The sequence below is a fragment of the Halichoerus grypus genome, chromosome 7, assembly GCF_964656455.1.
Source record: "Halichoerus grypus chromosome 7, mHalGry1.hap1.1, whole genome shotgun sequence".
Lineage (NCBI taxonomy): Eukaryota > Metazoa > Chordata > Mammalia > Carnivora > Phocidae > Halichoerus > Halichoerus grypus.
Window position 1 is genome coordinate 56,148,049 of NC_135718.1, and position 22,160 is coordinate 56,170,208.

Consider the following 22,160-nt stretch of genomic DNA (forward strand, 5'->3'; position numbering starts at 1 on the left):
AAATTGGGGGGATCAGGTGATATGACAGTACTGCAAAGATGATATACAGAGCAGCTTACATTTCTACCTTTAGCTCAAGGTTTGACAGGTTTTGAAAGCCTTGGAGAAGACACAACTTTGAACACATTTAGCACATGTATATTTATGTATATGTGTAGCTCCTAATTCAAACTTGGAAAAGCTTTTTTTTAGATTTTATTTTTAAGTAATCTCTCCACTCAAAGTGGGGCTTGAACTCACAACCCCAAGATTCAGAGTCCCACACTCCACCAACTCAGCGGGCCCAAAGTCCCTGGAAAAAGCTTTTTAACTTCAGCCTTTGGAGAGAGGTCCTACTCTTTCTTTAGCCAATTACTTTGTAAATGTTTTGAATCAAGTGCTGGAAAAGTAGTCACATCAGCTACCCAGAAGAGGGCACTATTATCCAAGAAATGGAAACCACTACTGCTAAAGAGGGAACATGTTTCTAAAGTTTCAAAAGGAAGAAGGATTTGTAGAGGCCAGCAAAGTAGTTCTGAGTTTGTTTTTGATACCCCCCTTTCTTGTTTCATGATTCTCAGTGTCTCTCTTTCCCACTCCATTTTGGCAGTAGTCTTTCTTCCCTATTCCCCAAAAGCCTTCTCAGACAGCAGTAGGAGGGGTTCTCAAAATGTAGTGGTCCCCAGTTTTCAACACTACTACTGTTCTCTCCATTGTTTTTTCCTCACAGATCTGACCTTTGTCTCTGCTAAATTGCATTTAGTAATAAACTCATGATCATTCTCCTTATCTATAAATAAGATACAAATGTAGCTTAGCAATGTCACACCAGCCTGTGATGGTGTTGTATTACTGAGCTGGTATAATTTCAGCCACTGCCAAAGAAACTTAATGTTGTAATTAGCAATGAGTTAAGCAAAGGAATATATACAATTTCTATTAGAATGTTTGAAATACTGAAAATACCTTGCAGAACCCAGCTACTCTCTGAGTATTCGTAGGGGTCTGGGATTCCAGATGAGAGAGGATAATCTCAGAATGTATGAAATGTCTAAAATAAGCCCATGCTTTACATATTTGATTCCTATTATAGCATCAGATTTTAACTGAAAACTTGTTAGCCAAGGCATAATACCTCCCTAGGCAAATCCGGATTTGAATTGATGAAATTTCTTATAATCTTAACCTAAAGGACTGAATCTCTAAATGGAGGAATTCCAGACAACCTAGCAAAAAACGGGACCTGTATAATAGGCCACGTATGCACCTATCAGACAAGTTTTGTGAATATATAAATATATAAAAATATACACACATATAACGATATCAGGTGCCTTCTGCATTGGGCACTTTGAATAGATTAGCCTCAAATCTTACAACAGTTCTGTAAGTTAGATCTATCATTACCATCTCCCTTTTACAGATGAGAAAACCGAATCAGAGAAGTTTGGAAACTTTCTCCATCACACAGCTCCCAAGGATTGTAATTGGGATTCAAACTTCTCCGATTCCTAAACTCAGGTCATCATGCTGCCTCAAGAAAACAGTTTTCTCCTTAGAGAATAGACCACAGTGAGGATGAGAAATCAAGAACTAATGTTATCACACACAAATTAATACTGGGGAGAAAATGCAAGCCACTTACTTTAGAGAATAATATCCCAAACACATATACCCATCTTCAATATTTGTAGTCAAATGTTGTGTTTTGTAGAAGGAAAGTTTTATTGGTTTCATAACAGGCTTCGTTTAATACATTTAGGGAGTGTTATAGTGCGTCTAGCGGCAAAATTAGATGGATTTCATTGGTCCCTACGTGTGACTAGAGCCATAAAAAACTTTGGATTCCTCACTCTAATAGAGAAATTTGTCCAGGTCCAAAATCAAAGGTAGGACAGAGTTGTTGTTGCTCCTTTTTCCAAGGACTGACAAGGATAGGACAGAAATGGAGAACTGGAAGAACTCAGGAATCTTGTATGAGTTCAGTACTTTGCAGGATCCTCACTTAAACTTTTCTTTTTTTTTTTTTCTTGCGATATAGTTGACATATAACCCTCACTGAATCTGTTTAAGTACAAAACCTTACAGTTGGAAGGAATCTTTAAAATCATCTAGTTCAGCTATCCTGTTAAGTACTGGAAATACCTCTGCAACATACCAATTAAAAGATCATCAAGCCTCTGCCTGAGTGCCCCAAATAATGGGAAGTTCATTCATTTATAAAAGTGTCTATTTCGGGGCACCTGGGCTTAGTCGTTAAGCATCTGCCTTCGGCTCAGGTCATGATCCCGGGGTCCTCAGATAGAGCCCTGCATTGGGCTCCCTGCTTGGAGGGAAGCCTGCTTCTCCCTCTCCCACTCCCCCTGCTTGTGTTCCCTCTCTCGCTGTGTCTCTGTCAAATAAAATCTTTTTTTAAAAAAACGTGTTTATTTCATCTATGGATAGTTTTGACTAATGGAAAGTTCTTTAAATGAGCTGAAATCGTCTTTGATTCATTGATAATGATTCCAAGCTATAAAGACCCCCTAAAACAATGCCTCCCCCATAAGCCTTTGCTATACAGATTATCCTTCTTGATCTTTGTCCAGAGTTTCAAATGTCCTTGTGACCACAGCTGATCTTCTTGGATGCCATGGTAGGTTGCTCAGAGCCACTAAAAGTCAACAGGAGTGAATGGGCCAACCACTGCAAAACCCAGCAGTGTATCTGATCTCCCCTCCTCTGCACTCCCCCAGTGCCTGGAGGCAGCTCTCCGCGGTGCTGAGCTTCATCTTGCCTTCATTGTTACCAGGATGGTGAGAATTAAGAGGCACTCTCCAGTTATTCAATCATGCTTGAGATTTAAGGCCTTGACAATCCTTAGGAACCTCTTAGGAGAAACATCCCCTCAACCATAAGTCAGCATTAGCATCTGTGCAATATGCTGAAACCAGGCTTGACTGCTCCCTGTTTCCCAAACCCAAGAGAACTGACCATTCCACTACTTGGTCTTGAAAAGGCCAGCCAGAAAAAATTCCAGCAAAGCTATCCAAGTCTTAGTGGAAATAGATCAAATATAAATGAACTATCATCCATCTTCCATCTTCTCTAAATCTTTAATTCAGAACCTCCTTTCACTCACAAACCATTCCGCAACCATTCTACTTCCTTTCTATCTCCACCATCTGAGAACATCCTCACTTCTCACTGCCATGCTATAGAGAGTACCTCAAATATGAAGAGGAACCAGAAAAATAGTAGACCCAGATGCTACCACAGGTATTTTGGACATTGCCAGTCAGTACAATTTGGGGCCATCTGTTCATGTTCAAGGTGGTTGCAGAGAAGATCCTTGGTGGCAATGATTGGATAGAAAAAATTCTTGTTGCAAAGTACCCAATACAACTATATAAATTTTCTGATAATGATAAAAGACTTTAGTTGCAAACAAAGGCTCTATACAACCCTAACACACTATTATCTGGATTTCTGTGCTGAATCTGGTGAGATCCTTACCATAAGAACTCAGTATGGGTAGAGAAATTCACTACTGGGTATAGTAAATTAGAACCCTATGTATTTGAGAAACTAATGAATGTCTGAAAATTTGAGTTAATTACATTTAATTGGAAAAGGACCAAGGATTTTATGGTTTTTTAATTGCAAAAAATCTCTATATTCCCAATAAATTCATAGTAAAATAAGTTTTTAAAAAAGCTTTAAAACATCAAAAAGGAAAAAAAGCCAGCAACTAGAACAAAATATGTAATGAGATTAACAGCACCTATGCTTGGCTTTAGAGAATTCTTATATACTCAGCTGATTAAAATAGTCTATATTAATCTGGACATTTTTACCAAAAAGTTTACAAAAGAAAAATAAGAATTAAACATTTATGACTGGAGTTAGTTGTAGTAAGGAATTGGATGCAAGTGTTTGACCGCTCTTTGTGCCTTCAAAGTTCTGCAGAAAATTCTGTCTTCTTTTTAGTCCATCCAAAATGACTGAATTATTAGATGCCAGACTCTGTGTCCTAAGATATTAAAAATAACAGAATTATTACCTTCCAAAAGGGCCTGGATTTCTAATCAAAGCATTATACCTTCATTTGTTACTTTGAAGCAGTATAACATTTACTAACACTAAGGTACATTTGTCATATAAGTTAACCTTTAAAAATCTAAAGTGCTGGGGCACCTGGGTGGCTCAGATGGTTAAACGTCTACCTTCAGCTCAGGTCATGATCCCAGGGTTCTGGGATCGAGCCCCGCATCGGGCTCCCTGCTCGGCGGGAAGCCTGCTTCTCCCCCTCCCACTCCCCCTGCTTGTGTTCCCTCTCTCGCTGTGTCTCTCTCTGTCAAATAAATAAATAAAATCTTAAAGAAAAAAAAATCTAAAGTGTTCCTTACATTTTTAAAGGCTTCACAACAGCACCTCAATTATTTGGCAGCTGCTTTCCAAGAAGTTCGTATTTTCGGAACATCTTTCCTCAGATCCAATATCAATTATATTCTAGTCAGAAACAAGTTCCCAGGACGCCTGGCTGGCTCAGTTGGAAGAGCCTGCAACTCTTGATCTCAGGGTTGTGAGTTCAAGCCCCAGTTGGGTGTAGAGATTACATACATACATACATACATACATACATACATAAATAAAAACTTTAAAACAAAAAAACCGGGGCGCCTGGGTGGCTCAGTCATTAAACGTCTGCCTTCGGCTCAGGTCATGATCCCCGGGTCCTGGGATCGAGCCCCGCATCAGGCTCCCTGCTCAGCGGGAAGCTTCCTTCTCCCTCTCCCCCTCCCCCTGCTTGTGTTTCCTCTCTCGCTGTGTCTCTATCAAATAAATAAATAAATAATCTTTAAAAAAAAAAACAAAAAAAACACACAAAAATCAATATGTTCCCTGAAAACCTCTTCTATACAACTGAAGTGTAATTTGTTTCTTTTTTGAGAAGTCATATGAAAGAGAAAAGCCAACCATAATATTTTTCACAATGACAATGTTCCTTTCCAAGGAGCTGTAGGCTAGGTTAGCCCCTTATCTAACACATCTGCCTTGTTTCAGCCAAGTCACATTACTGGACATTTTGCTTTGAAATTTCCCTTTTCCCACCTTGTCTCCTCTCTATCAGTTGCTCATTACATTGATATGCCTCAAAAATGTGTCCTCCTGGGGCGCCTGGGTGGCTTAGTCAGTTAAGTGTCTGCTTCGGATCAGGTGATGATCCCAGGGTCCTGGGATCCAGCCCCTCATCGGGCTCCCTGCTCAGCAGGGGAGTCTGCTGCTCCCTCTCCCACTCCCTCTGTGCACTCTCTCTCTCTCTCTCTCTCTCAAATAAATAAATATAATCTTAAAAAAAAAAGGTGTCCTCCAACAAGTGTTCCCCCAAACAGCTCATCACTCTTAATTCCACATCTCTTTGGCAGTTGTGAAGAGTTTCTCCTTTGTCCTTTTTTTTTTTTTTAAGATTTTATTTATTTAAGAGAGAAAGAGTGCGCACCAGAGAGGAGCAAGGAGCAGGGCAAGGAGCCTGATGCAGGGGTTCGATCAGGCACTCTGGGATCATAAGCTGAGCTGAAGGCAGACGCTTAACCAACTCAGCCACTCAGGCGCCCCTGTACATTTTTTTTAAAAGTAAACTCTACCCCCAATGTGGGGCTCCAACTCACAACCCCGAGATCAAGAGTCATGTGCTCTACCGACTGAGCCAGCCAGGCACTCCACTGCTTTGTGTTGAGTTCAATTTGTTTATTGTTTGTTGGTCTACTCAACTAAAGTATAAAAGCTTCCTACAGGTGGCAACAGCATCTTGTTCATCTCTTTCCCTCTAATTCTTATAACAGGGCACATAGTTGATGTGCAAATGTTATCTTCCCTCCCCTTTCTTCTACATGTCTTTAATGATTATGTCTTTCAAGAGAACCATATTATAAGCAATTTTTAAGAAATCGAATTTCTCGAGATTTCGCAAATTTAAATTCTCAGTTGCATGTCAAGGAGTAATTTCCCTTATCTGCTTTGGGTTTGATTTGGGTTTTTATTTCTCCTTTTGCCAGAGAGAAAGGGAATCCATAGCTTGTTGGTTTACACAACCATTGTTTACTTTGGAGACAATATGTTTTGATTTGATACTTTAAAGAGTTGATATGAATTAAACAATTGTTTCAAGGAAAGATCTGTTCCCTAATAAAGAAGTGAAGATATGTTTTAAAAATGCAGACCTTGGGGCGCCTGGGTGGCTCAGGCGGTTAGGCATCTGCCTTCAGCTTGGGTCATGATCCTGGAGTCTTGGGATTGATCCCTACATCAGTCTCCCTGCTCAGCGGGGAGCCTGCTTCTCCCTCTCCTCCCTGATCCTGTTATCTCTCGCTATCTCTGTCTCTCTCTCTCAAATAAATAAAATAAAAATGCAGACCTCCATGGGACTCCTGGGTGGCTCAGCCAGTTAAACGGCTGCCTTCAGCTCAGGTCATGATCCTAAGGTCCTGGGATCCGGTCCACATCGGGCTCTTTGCTCAGCAGGGAGCCTGCTTCTCCCTCTGCCTGCAGCTCCCCCTGCTTGTGCTCTCTCTCTATCTGACAGATAAATAAATAAAATCTTTTTAAAAAATGTAGACCTCCAGGAATTTAGCCCAAGGTATAGTCAGAAGTGTCTGCAAATATTTATATGTAAAAACAATTACTGCAGATTGATTTTTTACAGCAAAAATTGGTAATTTAAATGTCAAAGGAAGGAAAACAATAACTATATAAATACTGGGGTCCACATAATGGAATACTCAGCAGCCATTAAAAAGAATGAGCTGGATCTCTATGTATTGATTGCAAGATATCCTAACTTATGTTAGGTGAAAAAAGAAAGCCACCGCTCCATATTATTTGTTGTTAAAAAATAGTTATATTTACAAATGCACAGGAAAAAGTCTGAAAGAATATAAACCAAACTGTTGGGTGCCTAGTTGGCTCCATCAGTTAAACGTCTGCCTTTGGCTCAGGTCATGATCCCAGGGTCCTGGGATCGTGTCCCGCGTCGGGCTCCCTGCTCAGCGGGGAGTCTGCTTCTCCCCCTCCTTCCCACTTGTGCTCTCTCTCACTATCTCTGTCTCTCTCAAATAAATAAATAAAATATTTTTTAAAAAATAAAATAAATGGTAGGGTGATTATAGGTGTTCAGTACTGGGGCACCGGGGTAAGCTCAGTCAGTTAAGCATCTGACTCTTGATTTTGGATCTTGATTTGACTCTTTGAGATCAGGTCATGATCTCAAGGTCCTGGGATTGAGCCTCAGGTTGGGCTTCAAGCTCAGTGGGGAGTCTGAGGATTTCTCTTCCTCTGCCCCTCCCCCGTGCTTGCTCATGCGCGCGCTCTCTCTCTCTCTCTCAAATAAATAAATAAATCTTTTAAGACACTTTTTCAGTACTTTTCAAATATTCTATTATGACCATATTACTTTCATAATCTGAACAATGTTATTTCAACAAATTAACATGGAAAATATTGGTGGAAAGTAGCTGTATCTCTTTCCCAATGTGTGTAGAACCAGAAATATAAGTGAAAACTTCCAAGCTTCAGTTGAGGAAGTGCTTCATTTATAGCAGCTCTTTCCTATTTTTAGAAATAATTCAAGATTTAGGGGTGCCTGGGTGGCTCAGTCGTTAAGCATCTGCCTTCGGCTCAGGTCATGATCCCAGGGTCCTGGGATCGAGCCCCGCATCGGGCTCCCTGCTCAGCGGGAAGCCAGCCTCTCCCTCTCCCACTCTCCCTGCTTGTGTTCCCTCTCTCGCTGTCTCTCTCTCTCTGTCAAATAAATAAAATCTTTAAAAAAAAAAAAGAAATAATTCAAAATTTAGTAGTAGTGGAGTAAATTTTGGTTCACATTAAAAATGAACCTATTATATAAGAGATTTCATTGTAATTTGATACAATTTATTCAGTAAGGCTGACAGAATTCTATGGCTATAAGAAGTTTATTCAGGAGTCTCCCATTAGGTAATTCAATACACCCTTGATTTTAATCATTCCTGAGGAATAGTGGCTAATCAAACACGTTTACATACACTTACCGTGGAGAATCTATTCCACTATCTCCTGCCATGCTCTGATTTTCTGTTCCTTCCAAATGACTGTGTTCGTGTTGGATACCCTGAGCCAACACTGGCCTAAGTGAAGTGTTGAAAAGTTCTACCTTTTGTGTGAACTGCTTTCTCATTCCCTGATTCTGAGCACTCTGACTCCAGCTAACTGGTTTCTTTCCTGTGTCACCAACAGAGTCTTGGAGGGTTTCAGTCTCAGAATGGGCTTTCCTTGTGCTATAGTAATCAAATATACTTCCATCCGCGGATGCTGAGGCCTGGGCACACGTAGCAACCCTGGGTTCCTCTTCATAGTTAAAACTGGACTGAGTCCCTGAATTGAGGGCACCGCTTTCAGCAGAGATATTAGGTGTTTGGCTTTCACCTGGGTTAGTGAAAAACCCAGTGGGTTTGTAACACTCATTTCCTTCAAGCACCTGAAGCTCAGACCTGTCTATTTTGTTGCTGTACTCAGTCAGAGATATTTCAGTCACTTTCTGTTTCCCCAAATGATTCCACTTGCTTCTCCCTGCAAAGGAATACTGAATGCGGCCAGGCAGCATTTGACATAAGTCATCATTCTCGGAAAAGTCCTCCTCGTCTAGATATAATGAACTACAAGCACCATCATCATCTTCCAATTCATTCTGATACAAGGCCTGGTTATCATCAGAAAGCCCCTTGTTTTCTAGATCCACAGTCTCTGCTTCCGGGACAAATGCCTTTCTCATTGGTATTTCTTCTAAGTCTCCATCTTGTCGCTCAGGTTGTCTCAAATAGTTCGTACTAACTGGGTAATCCAGAAGACCAAGATTTTGGAACTGGTGTATTGTTTGATCAACTATTCTACAAGTGGAGGAGGCATGGCCTAAAGAGGAGGAACCTTGTGATGGCAGGACATGCCGTGTTTCTTTGGCTTCCCCTAATGTGTCAAAGCGAGAATAACTTTTCCTCAAGACTTCAGGGATTACCTCGTTTTTTCCACCATATACATCATATCTCAACATGCTTTCCCGAAAGGAACATTTACTGCCATTTTGTGAAACACTACATTGAGAGTAATTTAAGAGGGGATCTCTGAAGTCATCACTGATAGGTTTGACGGCAGAGTTATTCATATAAATGGATTCTGCCATCGGTTTATCTTTACATTGTTCAGCATGTGGCTCTTTGAGTTCACTCTCAAAGATTCTTGAAGAATCCAAAGACCTTGACCTTGGGAAAGGCTTTCCCTTTGGTCCAGTCTGACTGGGTTTCAGATCACTGGTCTTCTGGATGTTGTGCCCTTTGGTTACGGGGATCCCTCGGGGAGAAAAACCTACGAAAGGATTACTAATTCGCTTCTTGTAAATCAAATGGGACCCCAGCACTGATAGGTTCTCATCAAGTGGTTTCTGAACTACTGCTCCATTTGGGCTTTTAATTCTGGGGGTGGGTTGGGGAGCAGGGAGCTTGGGATGTTTCTCCAGTCTAATGCTTCCTGGCTGAGGCTCGCTTCCCGGACTCCCAGCTTGGTGCCTATCCCTCTGAGAACGGCCCCGCCTTCTTCGAGGCTTTGCAGACCGGCCCCTCCGGTTCCTCACTCCCTCTTTTGAAGGATATTTATGCCTCATCGTCAGCATATCAGTGGAAGTGCCCTGGCTATTATATTGTTTCTGTTCCTCATATTTTTGCATCAAGACGGTATGTTTGATTAAGTTGTCAACGGTCAGAATGGGATTAATTCTTCTGATAATCTCATGTTCGACGTCTCGAGGGATATTGTCCAAGTTATCTTCATCTCGGACAGGCCATTCTTCTGGTGGGAACTGGGCAGAGAAACTGCTGTGCTCTGTTCTGGACTTCTCCTTCCTGGATAGGCTACGCCAGAAGAGGCTGAAGCCAAACTTCTTGCCTTTTTCTCTGTCTTTTGTGTCTGGTAACGGTTTGGCGCTTTCACAGATGTGATTCTCCTCAGACACTGAAACGGCTCGATTCTGTACCAAAGATCTGGATTCCTGAAGACCCTTCTGGCCTTTTCTAGCCATTTCTGCAGCCGCCGGTGTCGCCTCTACGTCCTGGGTGCACGGGGCAGGGAAACACCTGCAAGACTGACAATGGGAAATGGGGGCAGCATTTCCTTTGGCTAGTTCTGCACAGCTGGCTGCGCTCACCAGATACGTAATGCAAGTTGGCACCGGGTGACTTGCATCTGACAGGTCTCTCTTATTTTCCTGAGGGCTTGTATTTGTGATGAAGTAAGTCTGAGGGGTGACTATGAAGTATCCCTCTCCAGTGTGATAAATCTTCCTTTCTTTAATCAGAGTTCCCAGAGTGGTATAGAGAATATCTTGAGATGGAATTGCAATGCCTAAAACAAACAAGCATTTCATTACACTGATAGATTTTGAATTAAAAAAAAACATTTTGATGCGTGAAATCAGTAAGTCAGAAACGACCACACATGTGCTTGATGAACCCAGAGCTAACTGTAACACAATAAACATAATTACAATGCCAAAGAAGCACTCATAATAGTCCCAATTTAACTGAATAATAGGAATACAACTTGGTCCACACAAAGACATAGGGCTAAATTAATGGTTAAGTAGAGAAAAAAATCTGAGTTCCCTCTAACACACACAGGAAGTTATACAAACCCATCATGAATTTAAATTTTCACTTCAAGACAGCATTCTTGGAAGCAAACATGGGTGTTTTTGAAAATCGCAGCTTCATTGCTTAAATCTTAATAAGAATCTAAAGAGAAAATGAAAACCAGTCTGTGCCAGGATGAGGGCAAACTACCTAATATCTGTATTATGATAGTTTTTCAAAGTAGGAAGGTAACAACTTTAAAACAAATTCCTTTTTCCAAATATCAGGGTTCAAAATTGTATTTATATCGTGAAACATGTTTGTATAACACTGGAAGAAAATACATCAATATATTAACATATCCGGGGCACCTGGGTGGCTTAGTTGTTAAGCATCTGCCTTCAGCTTGGGTCATGATCCCAGGGTCCTGGGATCGAGCCCTGCATCGGGCTCCCTGCTCTGCGGGAAGCCTGCTTCTCCCTCTCCCACTCCCCCTGCTTGTGTTCCCTCTCTTGCTGTGTCTTCTGTCAAATAAATAAAATCTTTAAAATATATATATAAACATTTCGTGGGACGCCTGGGTGGCTCAGTCAGTTAAGTGTGTGCCTTCAGCTCAGGTCATGATCCCAGGGTCCTGGGATCGAGTCCCACATCGGGCTTCCTGCTCAGCGGAGATCCTGCTTCTCCCTCTCCCCCTGCTGCTCCCCCTGCTTGTGCTCTCTCTCTTTCTGACAAATAAATAAATAAAATCTTTAAAAAAATAAAAATATATATATATTAACATTTCCTTTGGGTGGTGGTACTGTAAGTGGTTACTTTTCTGTATTTTCTTGATTTTTCTTCAATAAGCATATCCATTTTATAATGGGAAAAATTAAAAATACTCTTCTATACCCATGCATTTGGGATATTATGCATCTGTGAAAAGATTGAAATAAATCAATATATAATAATACAGAAAGATCTCCAAAATGTTTTTTTAAAGATTTATTCATTTTTTTGAGAGAGAGAGTGTATGCACTTGGGGGGTGGGGAGGGGCAGAGAGAGAGAGAGAATCTCAAGCAGACTCCCCACTGAGCTTGGAGGCTGATGCAGGGCTTGACTCAGGACTCGATCTCATGACCCTGAGATCATGACCTGAGCCAAAATCAAGAATTAGGGGCACCTGGGTGGTTCAGTCGCTTAAGTGTCTGCCTTCAGCTCAGGTCATGATCCCGGGGTCCTGGGATCAAGCCCCGTATCAGGCTCCCTGCTCAGCGGGGAGTCTGCCCCTCCCTCTCCATCTGCCTCTCCCCCAGCTCATGCTCTCTCTCTCTCTCAAATAAATAAATAAAATCTTAAAACAAAACAAACAAAAAAACAAAATCAAGAGTTGTACACTTAAGCAACTAGGTCACCCAGGCGCCCCCCCAAAATATTTTTTAACTTAAGCAGGTGCAAACAATGTAAAGAATGATCTAATTTATGTTATTAAAAAAATACATATGCTCAAATACAATTTATGAAAGCATACACAGGAAAAGATAAACAATATAAGCTGTCACCTCTGGGAAGTGGCAATGGAAGAATGGGATCGGGGGAGAAGATGAACTTTTCCTTTTTTTGCTTTGTACTCCTTTCTACAGTTTGATTTGTTTATTGCCATAAGCATTGTTTTTGAAAAAGTTCATCTGGAAAGTAAAAGAAATGCCCTTATCAAATTTGTGGATGCAGGCCTTTGCCTAGCAAGGCTCTAATACGAGGTTCTACAAGAGAAAAAAAGTGGATATCGCCCAGTTTATTCACATCTTTAAGAGGATTTATAAATAGAAAGCAAGCAATGAACTAATAGAGAAAACTTGTCACGCTACCTGGGTAGTGTTTCATCAAATGCTCCAACAGTGATTCCTGTGTCACCACAATCTGGGCAGCATTCATATCAGATACAGCACAGCAAAGAACTTCAGCCAAAGGTACAAACTGAGATTGAGCTATTGGATTCATTTGCACTGGAAAGACATCTCCTAAATTGGAGGTTTAAAAAAAAAAAAAAAAAAAAAAGGAAAGGTGATACATTTATAGTAAAAACTATTCGGAATTAGTGAATCAAGAATAAAAACTGGGGGCGCCTGGGGCGCCTGGGTGGCTCAGTCGTTAAGCGTCTGTCTTCAGCTCAGGTCATGATCCCAGGGTCCTGAGATCGAGCTCCGCATCAGGCTCCCTTCTCCGCGGGAAGGCTGCTTCTCCCTCTCCCACTCCCCCTGCTTGTGTTCCCTCTTTTGCTGTGTCTCTCTGTCAAATAAAATCTTTAAAAAAAAAAAAAAAGAATAAAAACTGAACAGCACGTGGAATTGCTATTTTTTTCATTGGTTTTGTCCTCCGAATCTGATAACATGACATGAACAATGATAGAAAGCATAGAAGAAAAAGGTTTACATTCGGGTCCCCTACTTTTTAAGAGTTTGTAGAATTTGTCACTACTTTACATGCAAGAGATAGTAAGTTTGCAGATGAAAGGCACAAAGTGCTATCAGAGTTCAGGTCAGACAATGCTTATATAGTCTTTATCCTATTAGCTATCTGAGGCAGGCAGGGATGGAATTCTTATTTCTTTATTTAAAATATAGAAAGCCATAGGGGTGCTGGGTGGCTCAGTCCATTAAGCGGCTGCCTTTGGCTCAGGTCATGATCCTGGGGTCCTGGGATGGAGTCCCACATCGGGCTCCCTGCTCAGCGGGGAGTCTGCTTCTCCCTCTCCCTTTACCCCTTCCCCCTGCTCGTGCTCCCTCTCTCTCAAATTAAATAAATAAGTAAATAAAATCTTTTAAAAAAATATATATGTAGAGAGAGAGAAAGCCATAGAAAGCTCAAATAATTGTTCCAAGGTCAGAAAGCAAGTAGAATGACCAAAAGAGGTCTTCTTCTGACTCCTAATCCAGCATTTTCATCATTCCACATTTTCCTGATTGGAATGCTAGGAAGATTTGAAGAAGGAAAGGGCAGAAATGTTTTCCAAAAGCACAAAGACATGGAGCAAAACCATGGAAGGAGGAAAGCACAAGGTATATAAAAGCATGAATAGAGTTATCCTGGCTGGATAGAGTTTGAGTTATATCAGACCAAAGTTGAAGACAGATCAAAAATATAAGCTAGACTGTATTGTCTTTCCTCCTTGCTAACATTTTAAATAAATGTTCTTAACCTGCTATTACTCATGTTAGAGTTCTAGATTCTGCTGAACATCACTCAATTACTTGGAAATGAAAGACGAGGACTCAGGAAAGAGATTTGGGAATCAACTAATACGGAGGAGATCTGAAGCTAAGGAGTGGCATAAATTCTTCGGTAGGAGAAATAGAAAGAGCGCCCAGAAACACTGAACTATGGGGCTATCTACAATTAAGAAACAGTAGAAATAGGGACCCACAAAAGCGAGAAGGCCCAATAATGGGGGTAGGAGAGAAAGAACCAAAAGTATGAGAAAAAGAGGCTCCAAAATGACAGTAAAGCAACAGTGTGAAATGCTTGAAAGGGATCAGAAAGCTTGAGGGAGGAGGAAAAAGGGCCATTGTATTTCTTTTTTTTTTTTTTTTTTTAAGATTTTATTTGTTAGAGAGAGAGAGAGAGCACAAGCGGGGGGAGCATCAGGCAGAGGGAGAAGTAGGCTCCCCACGGAGCAAGGAGCCCGATGTAGGACTTGGTCCCAGGACCCTGGGATCATGACCTGAGCCAAAGGTAGACGCTTAACCGATGAGCCACCCAGGTGTCCAAGGCCATTGTATTTCTTGATTGGAAGGTGACCATTGGTGTCCTTCAAGAGAACTGTTGTCATAGAAAAGAACACAGAAACTAAATGTCAGGTTGAAGGGAAGGGAGTTGGTGAGAAAAAAGTAAGGTCAATGGATCCTCCTTCTAGAGCAGGGCTTCTTAACTTTGGCACTTTTGACATTGGGGGCCAGATAAAAGGTGACCAACCATCTCAGTACACCCAGGACTGAGGGGTTTCCTGGGACATAGGATTTTCAGGGTGATAACCAAGAAAGTCAAAGGCAAACCAAGAGGGTCTGCCTAGCCAGATAATTCTCTGTTGTGCGGGGCTGTCTTGCGCATTGTAGCGTGTTTAGTAGCGCCCTTAGTCTCTGTCCACTTCTAGATGCCAGGAGCATCTCCCCCAGTTGCAGCAACCAAACAAGTTTCCAGATATTGCCACACGTCCCCGGAAGAGGGGGGTAGAGGCAAAGCTGTCTCAATTATAAACCACTGTTCTATACCATTTGTTGGAAAAATCGGATTCTGAAAGAGGAGAAACAGAACATAAACCACAAGGGAGTAGGATCAAGTGAATGTGAATGTGTGTGTATGTTGTGATTTTCTTAATAGAAGAGCTCTGCACATTTGGATCCAAAAAGGAAGGGCTTCACGGAAACAACGTACATGATTCCGGGAAAGAGAAGACCAGTAAGACAGCAAGATCCCAGAAGAGGGGAATAGGAAAATGTGCAAAAGGCAGAGGCGGAAAGAGGCGGAGAGAACCAAAAGTATGAGAAAAAGAGGCTCATACTTTTGGTTCTCTCCCTCCTACCCCCATTATTGGGGGTTAGGAATAAGATACTACTTCATCTGGACCGGAGAAAAGAATTGAGGGTGGTAGAAGACCAGAGACATACTGAAGCCTAGAAGGAAACACACATGAGCACAGCAAGGTCATTTGATCTCTGCAAAGTTCAGACAGGGAGAGAGAAGGAGAAAAAAACAGGAGTGAGGAGCTAAAGAGTGGAAAGGGGGGTTGAAGAGCTATTCTTGGAGTATATTAAATTAAAAAAATGAATACAAGGATTATGAAGGAGGCCTGAGTCTCAAGATGATTGAAGTATGGTTGCTGGCAGGTGATGCGGCAATCTGGAATGAAAAGGGTGAGAGCCAGGGAGGCCAGCAGTGCTTCTGAGAATCATCAGGGGGTTGTGCTAATGTGTGGATTCTGATTCACAAGGTCAGAAGCAAAGCCCATGATTCTGCATTTCTAACAATTTCTCAGGTGAAGTCTGCTTGGGAATGGTAGAGGGTTAGGTTGTTGATAATAGCAGTGTTAAAGTAGTTAACCATTCAACAAATAAACATGACCCTAGGGCTGCATGGGGGGTCAAGAGTAGCCAAAGGAAGCCAAAGAACTGAGAAAACTTGGTTATACCCTGCAGTTGACTCGCCCAGTGACAGTGGAGAAGCCAATACATTGAACTAGTTGTTGAGGGGATAGGAAGGTGGTGAGGATTGGCAAGGTGTGAAGGGTTGTAGCCAGAGCTGGTGAGTGGCCCATAATATATTCATTGTATCTGCGTGAAGATAGAGGACTTCCATAAGCAAACTGAGAAGTAGTTTGCTGTTATACATAACATTGGTCTGTTGCCCTGTGTACTTAAGCTTCTGTACTTACTGTCCAAGTGAGACATTAGCTGACCTAAACCTCAAAATCCTTCTAGAAAGTCTACCTCTAAGCTAAGGGTAATAAGCCTCTGCCTCTCTTCATTCCCTCTTTGCCTTTCTTTTTTCCCTCGGCATCTGGGATTTACTTTATTCTCTTTCATCTCCCTCCTCAACCAGAAAAAGTATAGAATTAAAGTACAATTTCCAATAGTTCTGTGCTCCTTTAACATAACTCTATGTGCTTAATTTGAAATAAGTGGCTTTAAACTTTTATATATCTTTCCCCCTCATCTCCCAAAACAATCTAAGTGACTTTTTTCTTGTATGTGATCTTAAATTGATTACCTCCCCCCCCCCGCCCCCCACCTTCATGTGGATGAGAAGTCCTTAATTCAAAGAGGGTGGAGAAAGTTCTCTCCTAGAAAGATAAGGGCTAGAGTACTGGCGAAGTACAGGGCAAAACCTAAAAAGTTTTTCAGTGGCTCAACCACACAACCCACATTCAAGCCTCACCGCATCCCTACCCTAAACCCAGTCACTTTGAACTTTGAGATGGGGAAAGGAGGAAGCTTTTAAAAGAAAGCGATGAGTGGCTAGAATGTCAGCGTCCGATGTCCCTGCCTGCCGCGCCCCCTGCCGGTAGCTGCCCATTTTGGGGCAAATGAAACAAAGACGCTACACCAAGGGTGGGGGTCCAGTATTCAGGTCTGCACTGTGCCTTTGGGCTAGACCTGAAGCAGCCCATTTTTTGCTCAACCCTTAAGCTTATTTCCTCCTTTCATAGGAAAAATAGTCAAAATGGATCTTTCATGGGGCTGGTGGGAGGGATGCATGGGATGTTCCTGTATATTTTTTTGCAATCTCCCATATATCTAAAGTCAATTTGAAATAAAAGCTAAAAATAGATTGTTCAGAAAGCACTACTTTTAGTTAACAAGCAGAAATATATGAGCAACAGAACTTTTTTCTTATATTTTAAAAATCCCAAACAACTTCTTTTAAAGAATCTGACACTGCTTGCCAAATCCAAAGACAATCCCAGAAATTTTATTCATAATTCCTACCACGGTGTGGGAATGAGTATTTTAAGAGCAAACAAATCTACTATCAAGTAGGAAGCCAAACTGCCTTTTTTTCTCCTTAAAATTAATACAACAATATGTCCATTGCATTTTAGAGAACGTGTTAAATTGCATTTAACCTCTGGTTTGGCACTCCCTCTAAACAAAGCCTAGAGAAAATTTCTCAGTACATTTCCTTCACAGCCGTTGCTAAGAGACGTCTTCAGGTGCATAAATCATCAAGGGTTTCTTGTGCAGGAGAGCGGAGTGAACCCTGACTGGGAACTTTCGTGATAGACTCAGGAATCATGTTCACACTCTAGCCATCTTTTTTGGTTTCAGTTACTTTTGCCCTTGGATTTTTGGAACGCAATAACCCTTAGTAGAGTTTTCCACCAAAAATTAACTTTCTGTGTAGAAGATCCCATTTATATACGTAACCAGATTTCACAGTAAATGAAAGCCAGTCCTTTGGCTTTATCCTCGATTACTATGGAGTAATTGAAGAGTACCCTGAAGCCCAGGCCTGCTGTGGACCTTTGACCCTTGACCTGTGGCAGGGATCAGAAGGCTAGGAGAGGCCGTGTGCCAGAGCAAACAGTTCACAACAATGTTCTCTCTGTTTACACAGTCTTGTACTCTTGGGTGCTGCAGAAATGGGGAAAGTATTTGGGCTGAAAGACTGGTTTGACAAAAATACCAACAAAGTACAACCATACATATTGGCATCTACTACATTTAATGCCATCTTTTCTGCAAAGGATATTTTTGTTGCTTACCTTGCTGTACTCCCAAAGGATTTAGTTGGTATTTTATTCTATTTTATTTTATTTTATTTTATTTTTTGAGTTTCCAAATTATGATGAGTTTTAAAACAATTTTTCTTTAAAAGTCCACTTTTGGGGAAAGAAAAAAAAAAACAGCACAAGGCAAATTCAATGTATGTAGTATGCAGATGCCCAATCAGCAAGTGCAAGTATGGAGTTCTGAGCTATCAAAGTCAAGTCCAGAGCAGGCCCCTTCTAGCTTGAGATCCTATAACTGTGACAAGAACCAGACTCCTATGTGATGGCTATAAATTCATATAACCCTGGGCAGTCAATCCCTGTCCCTGGCGCCTTATAACAGTGGCCCAGAGAGCCCCTGGCTGATAGGAGCAGAACTCCGCAAGTGTGGCTTGCTCCCGAGTTGGTGACAATAACCCAACAATGATCCAGTGCCATCAAAGTACTCCTCACAACTCTGAGGAAAAGGCAGTGGTTTCTTTGTCAGGACACAAAGGCCTCCTCCATACGCCTCTGGTGGAAGGCCTCTAGAATACTCTATCTTGACTGTTTTCTATCAGCGAAGAAAAGTGGCTAAAAGAGCCATTTCCCGGCCAAATCATGAGGCGTAAACACTCCTACCCCAGTGTCAAATATCAAGAGGTACATTCGTGATAAATATGGACTCAGCCGGACTGCCTTGCACCAGACCCAGAGAAAGCAGCTGGGGTAGACCAAGCAAACTGTCCCCCAGAACTGTGATACTGGAGAAATCTTCAACCAGGGACACTGGACTCCTAAATCTGCCAGTTACAGATCACCAGTTGGAAGCTTCGGTAACATTAAACAAGCCTAAACTTTGCACTCTGATAAATGGGTGCACTGTAATCAGCATAGTGCTGGTCCAGCAAGGTTCTTTTCCCAGGGGTAGTGGGAGTGGGGAGCACAAGCCAACAGAAGCAGGGCAGTGGTCAGTCCCAGGACCCCGAGAGAAGGTCTGTTGCAAGGGCAGCAATACCCGGGTTCAAACAACATACTCGCTCCCCGTCTTGAAAGTGGTTATCAGACAGTTGAAGGTGAGGTTTGGTAACCTGACCATTTTGGAGGAAAGAGCCAGATGCAGAGAAAGCACGTGATCTCAGGCCTCCTAAGTGAGAAAGGCAGAACCCAAATCAAGCGGCAATCTGCCGGGCTCAGTCCTGTGTTTGCTTTGTCCACTGAGAAAACTTCTGAAGAAAAAACGATCTTTATCGAAATGGAGTTTATTTTGATATCTGAATGCTCTAGTTAAATCTCAGGGACAAAATTAAAGTTTTATATAAAAACGGTAGCTTTAGAGGAAAAAATTACAAATACCATGCAATGTTAACATTTATCTTAACGTTTTTAAGACACCTACACAAATTCCAAGAGGGCCCCGCATGGAATCTAAATTCTGACATTTTAATTCAGGGTACTTGAATTTGATTTCAAAGTTCCTAAGAGACTGTGCCACCAATGTGCAAAACAGAGAGAAGACTTCTTTGCAAATTTGGAAAGCACTCACATCAGAACTTTCTCGTGTCCATAAAATTAAATTCCAGGCAAAACTAATCCTAACATTACTTATTTTATATTTAAGACACAAAATTCTCTCTACTATAAAAATGTTGGGTCCCCATACAAGTTTATGGACTCAGTGCTAGGCAGTCTGCCAGAAATTCATGCATTATTGACCTTCAAACGGTTTAACTGAGCCGCTCAAACTCAGCTAATTACCCGGACACATGAAATCTGAGACCATCTGTTTTAGGCGCCCGGACTGAATCACACTGTGGGAAAGGTATCTTCTAGGTGCATTAGAGATGATAATAGAGCATGAATAAAACAGCCTGCAGATACACTCAAGTTTAATAGAAAAAAAAAAAAAGGATGTTTTGTTCTAAGTAATTCAAGAAGCTTATCTGATTTTTAAACTGCACTTTTATCCAAGACAGAATTTCCAGATTTCTTTAACATTAAAATTAATCCTGTACTTTTATAAATGCACGTATTTTGTAACAACATGTATCTCATCAGAGATAAGATGCTGTGCACAAATTTCCATGGCTTTAAATAATTAGATCTATTGTGTTATAACCTTAAATAGGTTCAGAAAATCAAACAAAATTGGAACAAAAAGAAAGGTTTCAGGCCAGCAAAACCAAGCCCCTCTCCGTGTCTCCCTTTTATTTTAGTAAAATAAAAGAATGCAAACACTTTCCCCCACATTTAGAAACAAAAGAGTACCAAGACTCAGAAACTGGCTGTAGTCGCGTTATCTCCCATGGAAGCTGGAATTCTTTCTCAAGCGCGGTGATGTTTATTTTGAACTCCTAGACACATACCTCCCCTTCTGGGACATGCCCTCTGTTGAAAAGATAAAGGCTTCCCTCAGGAGCCTGGGCTGTTCCAACACCAGAGGTCGTTAGTGCTATCCTCCGTAATAACCATCCTTTGACCTGTCAGGATTAGCAAATTAGCAGCCCCTTTCTTTTCAAGGGATATAGCCACGAATAACCACTATCATTCAAGTTGCAAAGGTTTTGGGCCGTTTATGAAGGGACCCCACGATTCAGTTGTCAGACAGAACGTGGGATATAGAAAAGACACAGAAGTAGCCCTACTTCGGGGAGCCCTTTGGCTTCTAGCAGCCTTCCCCCATGACCTCCACCCTCATTCTGGGTAGAGATATGGGGACACCTGGCCGGGAGGGAAGGGTGCACATGACTCAAACCGGCTGGGTTTTTTTTTAAACACTAAAACTCAGTACCTCAGCCCCAAAGCCCTCCAGGCTCTGTGGTGCCCTGTCCCTAACTTCTCTCCCCTTCAGGCTCCCACTGTGGATATGTTAATGATTTTACCCCAGCGGTGTCAGTATTCTAAGGCTGTCAAAATCAATTACCATAAATCTAGTGGCTTAAAACAATACAAATTTATTATCTCACAGTCTATAGATCACTGGTTCCTCTGCTCCGGGTCCTGTGGCCTGGGCTCTAATTGGAGGCTCTGGGGGAGTGTCTGCTTCCACGCTCATTCAGGTTTTTGGCAGAATTCAGTTCCTTGTGGTTGTAGGACTTAGGATTCAGGTCCCCGTTCCCCTGATGGCTGTCATAAGGGAGCCTCTTGTCAGCAATTTAAAGCCACCTGGATTTGTCACGTTGCCCCCTTCATCTTCAAAGACAGCATGGAGTCTTTTTCACACTGCGATTCTCTCCGACTTGCCCTCCTGTTGCTTCACTTCCATTCCAGCCAGATAAAGTTCCCTGCTTTTAAGGGCTCACGTGATTAGATCGGGCCCACCCAGATAATCCAGGATAACCTTCCTAAAGTCCAAAACATAATTACATCCGCACGGTCCCTTTTGCCGTGTAAGGTAACATATTCACAGGTTCCAGGGGTTTGGACGTGGCCATCTTTGGGGCACCATTCTGCCCACCACACCAGGTATAGGGCTGGGGGCAAGGAACAGCTGAGGAGAGAGGCACAGGTCGCAAACCGCACCAGTCCTGGATCTCCCTAAAAATGGCCGTGCAGGAGAATACCTTTTCTTTGCCCTCAAGGCCAACCTGGGACTGACTTAAGGTGAACCTTCTTCCCGAGATTCTGGAGGCCACACACACACACAATACCAGTGACTGGCAGCTCAGAGTCCTAGTGATGAATATAAAATACCACTGTACTAAAACTGGGGGCCATTTTTAGCACCAAAGTTGTTGTTTGAATAACAGATAAATAAAAGGTCCCTGTGACAAAGAAGCCGTCCTTTATATACCTAGTCTTCAAGGGACCTGATTGGGTTTCCAATCCAGGTTCTGCTGTGTGGCTCTGAATAAACCACCTCCCTTCTTTGAGTCTCAGTTTTCCTTGTCTATACATGTGGGGCTGAGCTAGATCAGTGTTTCCCAAAATGTGTTCTGAGGAGCACTCATTCCATGAAATGCTCTGCAAGGAAAGGTCCCAAGGCCGAATGTTTGGGAGTCACAGGGGCATTGTTAAAGGCTCTGAGAACTGTAACGGATAATCTAATTATTTATTTAACCCGATGTTTCCCAGGCATACTTGGCCGCAATCTCTTTTCTCCAAAACCTTGTATCACCCGTCGGCTGTGACTTCTCCCCATCCAAACTGGCCTCTCCCTGCATAGTCTACTCTCATCTGGGAGACCTTGTCCCTGTTTCCTCCACCTAAAGCATGCTGCCCCATGCCCGTGTTTCAAAATCACGAAGACTGGCTCAAATGCTGACTTGACTCTCCCCTGAATTGTTCTCTGAGCCCATCAGCTGGAATTCTCCCTCCCACAGGG

The 22,160-nt window shown here is 42.0% G+C and overlaps 1 protein-coding gene across 2 annotated transcripts in view; it reads right to left on the reverse strand.

The window, feature by feature from the left end:
• Positions 1 to 1,165: 1,165 nt before the first annotated feature.
• STOX1 (storkhead box 1) overlaps positions 1,166 to 22,160 on the reverse strand; it is a 52,693-nt gene continuing 31,698 nt past the window's right edge. The window contains exons 2-5 of one of the 2 annotated variants that reach the window (XR_013449749.1): positions 12,462 to 12,614; positions 8,025 to 10,383; positions 6,377 to 6,537; positions 3,857 to 3,991 (exon numbers count right to left, since the gene is read on the reverse strand). Coding sequence is in view for 1 of the 2 variants with exons in the window: in XM_036113822.2 (XP_035969715.1) it covers positions 3,844 to 3,991; positions 8,025 to 10,383; positions 12,462 to 12,614 (2,660 nt within the window). In the remaining variant the exon portion in view is untranslated. Of the gene's footprint in view, positions 3,992 to 6,376; positions 6,538 to 8,024; positions 10,384 to 12,461; positions 12,615 to 22,160 lie in introns of both variants that reach the window. The other variant, XM_036113822.2, reaches the window with a different exon arrangement.